The sequence below is a fragment of the Alligator sinensis genome, unplaced genomic scaffold (genome assembly GCF_000455745.1).
Source record: "Alligator sinensis unplaced genomic scaffold, ASM45574v1 scaffold1098_2, whole genome shotgun sequence".
In the NCBI taxonomy this organism is placed as follows: domain Eukaryota; kingdom Metazoa; phylum Chordata; order Crocodylia; family Alligatoridae; genus Alligator; species Alligator sinensis.
Genome location: NW_005843779.1, coordinates 18,248 through 24,720, shown reverse-complemented (window position 1 = coordinate 24,720; position 6,473 = coordinate 18,248). Strand labels below are relative to the sequence as shown.

The 6,473-nt window shown below is 42.0% G+C and overlaps 1 protein-coding gene across 1 annotated transcript in view; it reads right to left on the bottom strand.

Annotated features, from left to right (window-relative positions):
• LOC102376269 overlaps window positions 1–4,207 on the bottom strand; it is a gene marked incomplete at its 3' end in the record, with an annotated part of 25,474 nt that extends 21,267 nt beyond the window's left edge. Inside the window, exons 1-2 of the mRNA XM_006039143.3 lie at window positions 4,093–4,207; window positions 955–1,099 (exon numbers count right to left, since the gene is read on the bottom strand). Coding sequence (XP_006039205.2) covers window positions 955–1,042 — 88 coding nt within the window. The remainder of the gene's footprint in view (window positions 1–954; window positions 1,100–4,092) is intronic.
• Window positions 4,208–6,473: the final 2,266 nt, after the last annotated feature.

The following is a 6,473-nucleotide window of genomic DNA, read 5'->3' as shown; positions in this document are numbered from 1 at the left end:
CTCTTTCCTGCCTATGCAGGGGGTCGGACTCGATCTACTGAGGTCCCTTCCGACCCTAACATCTATGAATATATGAATCTATGAATCTATGAGGCTCTGAGAAGTTATAAGGGCCACAATTTCAACACAGATGCCTAAAATTATGGATTTGGACAGCCAACATGAGACACTCATGGTACAAATGTTTGGGTTTCCTGTCTCCATTTCCCCTCTATTCTCCCAGATTAAAAGGTGGGAGATCAGCAATCTGTCAAACTATGAAAAGCAGCTGTGGAAGGGCCAGAGTACCAGTCCCCCACCACCAAAAGCTATCTAAGAATTGATACAGGGATATGGGAGTATAGGACTATTGGGAACTTCCTGGGATATCAAGCCTAGTGCCTTGTGTTTGTAGGCAATCATTTTCCCTACTGAGTCCCCAAAACTATCCTCTCTAACCCCTCACACACACCACAGCCTGAAAGCACCCCCAGGAAACAAAACTAAAACACTCTACACTGTGCCAAAGGTAAAAACCAGTGGAAATAAGGTAGGACCCTACTGTTTCCTAAGCCTTAAAGGCCAAAGATCAGGAGAGAGTTTAAGTTCCTTATAGATGAAAATGCCAGGGCAACCACTAGGGGCTAATACAATGTTTAAAGCACATGTACTAAACTGTGCTAGGTTTCTTTCATTCTAGCCCCGATTCCATCCAGGTCACTAGCCCATACATTCAGTAAGAACATGGAGATTTAGGAAAGACCTTTTACAGAAGAATAAAGGCCACAGAAAATGTCAGTGTTACAACACTTGCAGAAATATAACATGGGGAACAGATGAAAGCAAACAGCCCAGAATGTGTCTGACTCTCAGAGGAGAAGACAAGGGGGAGCTTGAAGTCATGCTCATAACGCCCCATAGTACTAACCAGTGTAGTTAAATTGGTGAAAGTTCTGTGTGCAGATAAGGTATTACCTGTGGTAGAGAGCAGCAAGTTGTGCTGGGGATAAAGTAGGCGGAGTCCGCAGATATCCAAACCAGCACTGAGAATCAGCTGTAGCATGTGATGGGTGGCCAAAGGGTTTTGGAGTAGGGTTTCAAATAGCAACACCAAGGCAACCTGAACAGAAAGGCAAAGGTCACAAAGGACAAACAAGCACACCCCTATTAGTAACAATGACACTTCTATTCCTAGAGAGAACCACAGATATCAATCACATGTAAATATCCCTCTCTTTCTTATCTTCAGATTTAATCCCCGTGTCTTCCTTATGCTGTATGATCTTTGTGGGCTCTTTGTTGTGTATTTATAGTGATCAACATGCTATTTTGCTAGCCCATGATTGGATCCAGTGCACTACCATGATATTAACACTTATAATATATAATGCCTTTTGTCACCTGAACTACTTTATTTCCTCACATATACCACACCCTGAATAAAACACAAACCTTGGTTTTGGAAGGCAGAACATAGAAAAAAATATTTTTCCAGAGTCACGGCCAACTGTGACATAGAGTAAGTCCTCCTGGAAACAGCGTGTCCAGAAGTGTGGCATCCAAGGAAACAGTCTGGGTGAGGTAGCTGGTACCAGGAACTTCCAAGGTTAGGCCCCAGACCCTTGCAAATGCAGCAGCAAGACTGTTCGGATTTTTTACTGTAAGAAGCTTTTTATATAAGTTACTGTACATGAAGTGCTATTTCCACATCACAAGCCTCGTTAAGATAATACGAACAGCTCACCTGCTGCTTTAGGCGCGTGCTCAGCCAATAGCTATGGCTATGAGAGGATTAACCTAGGACTCTGACATCTTGGCAGCTTCATGGCATGCAAAGTATTTTCAGACTTGCTTCTTTTCCAGAAAACAGCTTCCCCACTTAAAACATACATCCCAATTTTGGGGGCAGGGGTGATTTTAGGGGGAAAGTTATATGTTGTATGTAAAAAAATATGGCATTTTCCTTTGATTTGTTACTGTCAGAACTGTAAGTTATTTGGGGCAGGAAATGAAATGTATTTACTCTGCTGATTAATTTTGCAGTCAAATAATAGCAAGAGACAAGATAGCTATTTTTCCATATTTACGGCAATTCCAAATCAATACAAGAACATAATCCAAAAAGTAGATACCAAAGGTGAACTATAACTTATTTATATGCCACAATCTTATTTTCTAGAGGAATTAATTCAGTCCATCCTCAGATATGGTACAGAAACTGCCATTACACAGTAAACTTACCCTTCCTCCAACATGCTGTGCTGCTCTATGTGGGCTACCACATCTAAAATGGAAGCAGTATCTGCCTTCATGTAGGATTTTGGGTGCACTAATCAGCCTGCTCCCATACTAACTAGTCTGCCTGCAGTGCTGTGTGGACACAGCCATACTGATTCTGGTTTAAGAGGCAGCCTGAGCAAAACAGTGCAGCCTGCTAAAGGTATAGCTTCCAGGCTTGGTAAGTTTATCATGTAGGCATAGCCATAGCTATATAATAAATATATACACCAGGAAAAAAATATTCGCCATTTAATTCTCATTTTATTTTAAATGTACTTCACTCCCCCATAAGTAGGAATACTGTATTCAAGGTGCACATAATGTAATGGAAGAATCTGGGTTGTTCGGGAAATTCAGGGATAGTAGATATCTGAAGAGCATGACTGTACTGGCCTGTATTTTGTGTATGGTTCTCCCTTCCATACAGACACACAATACCATCCTCAACCAGGAGCTTTATTGCTGCAGTGAATGCCAAATGAATTCATCATTACTGGACACTTTAAATGAAGTGTTACCAAATGCTACTCCCTCATAAACACATAATGAGGCTTACAACATTATGATAAACTAAGTTATAAATCTAACTGAGGAATAAAAAAGTCTGGTCCAACTAGAAAAGAGCTCTATTTTTTTCTCTTCATTTACTTATAATTCCCCTGTTATTAACCCATTGCTCATATGAGCTAAAAAGAAAGGAATTGTCCTGTAGCTCCATGCCTCATAAAACCTTCATGGAGACATCCCAAGTGGTGAATTATATCATGGGCGGTGATATAACTGAGCATGTCTGTGTAAGGTAGGGGGAACATCAACAATCACCCCATTTTATCCTTTCCTTTCTCAGGGTTTACCTTTCACAACGCCTTGCACTGTGAAGATGTCTTTCTAACAGCTCCCTGTAGAAGCTCAGAAGTGTAATTCTTGAACTAGCCCCAGCACATGCTACAGGAGGAGGCCAGGCACTTCAGGTGCTTATAGACACGGGGGGGAACGGGACGACCCCAGCACTTTAATTTCAGTTCAGCATGCCCCCACACTGAGCACAGTGCATGCCCACAAGAGGAATCGTGTCAATTTGATCTGGCTCACCCAGCACCTGTGTAGTTCACATACTTCACCTGGCCTTTTTGGCGCTTTTATCTAATAACTGATTGAATCAGCTATTAGATAAGAGTGCCAAAAAAGCCTGGCTGAAGCGTGTGAGCTATACAGATGATGGGCGAGTCAGGTCAAACCGACATGATTCCTATTCTAGTAAAGCGCAGTTTTGTTTTTTTTCCTATGTCTGTCAGCACAGTCCATGATCCAGCTAAGTGCCCCATGTCTTCAACTCCCATTGATAAACCTTAGGCACACTGAAGGATTGAGGCAGGAGTATTGAGCTTTCTTAGCAGCTTATCCATCTTGATGCACATTTAGAAAAAAAATCATAACATCTGTAACTTTAAATCAAGTTTGTGATGAAGTTTTGAAATTCCCAAACCAGACTTACTAAACCTTTTATTGTAGAAATTCTAAAATACAGACAAATTCTGACACATCAGCTTGCAGTCAAGTTGGGTTGGTATTTCAAAATAAGTCTGCATTGCTGATATGCACCTAACTGGTATCATTTTCTCTAGCCTTTACAGTTCAGAGTTTAATCTTTGCAGGCTCAGAGCAATGGGTAGATCAAAATTAATGATACCAAAGGTTTGGCTGGTATATTAGAGTGAGAAACATCTGAAAATGAGTATTTGTAACAATTCTATGAGTTCAAATATTCCATGCCAGGTTTGATCTTCCCTTAGCTTTCCACTTAATTCTAGAATTCAGACAGGAATTCTTTACCTCTGTATCTATATCTCTGCTAGTCCCAATGTCACTGCTGCTAGGGAAGTATTTTTCATCAGTTTCTACGGTCTGCCAATAAAACCCAGCTGGCACTGCAAATGCTTTCTCCACTGCCTGAAATATAAAAGGGACAGTTCCTATTTGTGAATTATCTTGATTCTTCAGTGTCAGAAACTGAAAAAGAGAACATGCTTAATGCTAAGGCTAGAGATCAGAAAAGATGATAAAGAGTTACAGTAATTAGTCCATTGTCATCACTTTACTATTTGCTCTGTTTTATTTGTCCAGTTAGGATCATCAGTGCAATAAAGACAGTTTTAAACAGCATCCCCAAGAGCATGGACCTGGTACAACTGGTATCCTAGGGGAATGAACATTACTAGGGCTCAGTCCAGTTGGCCATTCCATGTGCAGATCTTCTGTTGACTTTAATGGAGTTACACATGAGTATATGTTACATGTGATCAAGTCACACACACACACATATTATATATATATATTCAGTTTATATTCATATCTATATCTCTGTCTATATACATATATCTATATATCTCTAGCTATAGATAGAGATATAGATACAGATTCAGATGGGATGGAGCTGCAGGTGGGCAGGAAGCGGTGCTCAGGAGCAGAGTGATCTGCTGCCACAGGGGCTGCTAGGAACCTGAGTTTGGCCACTGCAGCCTCTGCCCTGCTGTACATCTGGAGGAATGGGACTGGCCACATGTGCCACAGCTCAAGCTGCCCCTCAAGCCTGGGCCAGGCAGGGCTGAAGGAACTACTACAGGCTGGACAGAACCCCTTGGTGGGCCAGATCCAACCCGCTTGCAGTATTTTGCCCCCCTTGCGATTACATAATATTGTGACCATTTTAGGAATCGGCCAGTTATTATAAGAATGAAACCAAAGTCATTTCATCAAAGGAAAACAAACCCAACAAAAAGTAGCACAGTTCCCAAAGTCCTGCTATACCAGACACTGGTGTATTTAGGTAAGTGAAAGACGCTGGCCTTCAGCCTCATGTCGCAGCATTACACAAGCATGGCATTCCCAGTATAACCACACACCTCACTTTCCACTGTTGCTTCCATATTTTCTGGGCAGTCAAGTAAGCAAACTATCCAAGTGCAGTTTGAGCTTTTATGTTTAAGGCTGTCAGTCATAAAAATTTAATTTTGCTTCCAGCTTAGCTTCAAGGCCAAGATCCCTGAATGATCTTCTACAGAATGTGGGAGAGAATCTTATGAAGTCCTTGTTAATGGCAGAAATAATGTTTCCAGGTACAGAAGTACAAATCTGGAGTAACTCCAGGAACAGACAGGATTATATGGCATTGACATGCATTAAATTTAATCCTATGAATAGGAAAAATAAATTTTTCAGTTGTAAATTGGACTGGTTCCACTGACTTTAATGGCACTACTTTGACTTACGCCAGCCATGAATTTAGCTCTATCAGTTTAGAGCATCTTTTTTGCTCTGATGCCACCAAAATGTGTTCCACAGAAAAGAAAGGAAATATCACCAAGATCTCATTAACTCTTCAGTATGGATAGAGTATGGGATAATTACTTGAAAAAGCAGCCATTCTGTATTATGAAGTACATATAACACAGGATAATTGTGTAATCACATGAGAGATATTCTGTTTTGCTGGGCAAATAATAGCCATTTTAGATTCTTCTATAAATATTTTAAAATAACAACAAGAAAATGTGATTAATTTGAACAATGTTAAGTCTTCTGGTTCCATTGTGCTTGGGCAGCATTTTCCAGTTTGACCTCCCTTTTTTATTATTATTATTATACTGTTAGAGATATTTACATGGAAACAGCAATTTGGGGTCAAATCCTCAGCTCCTGTGAATCAGCAGGGCTCCTCTGGGGTCAGAAGATTACCTTAATTTACTCCTGTCAAAAATTAACCCCTTCAGCTTTGCAGCACTTTGCCAACCAGCCTTTGCCTAGAACATCACACTCATTTGCTTGGAAAATATCGATATAGATATAGAAACAGGAAAATATTACTGTCCCAGGGACAACGAGACTAGAGGGAGACCCCGGCCCAGAGCCAGAGGAAATACTCACTTATGCTTCGCAGGAGGTGGGAGCAGTGGCGGCGTGCAGGCCGGGGAACCACCCGCGCGGCTTATTAGCCGCGCTTTCATACGGCTGGGGCGGAGTGACATCAGAGAGAGGCGCCGCTCAGCGGAAATAAAATGCGGCCCCGAAGGCAGAGGGGGTGCGCTGCGGGAGGACGTGAAGCCCGGGAGTGGAACCGGGCACCCGCAAGGGGCCTTTGCCATGGGCCGAATAGGCTGCAGCAGCGCCGGGAGAGATGGAGGATGGGAGAGGCGCAGGGGCCGGGGAGAGGGGGG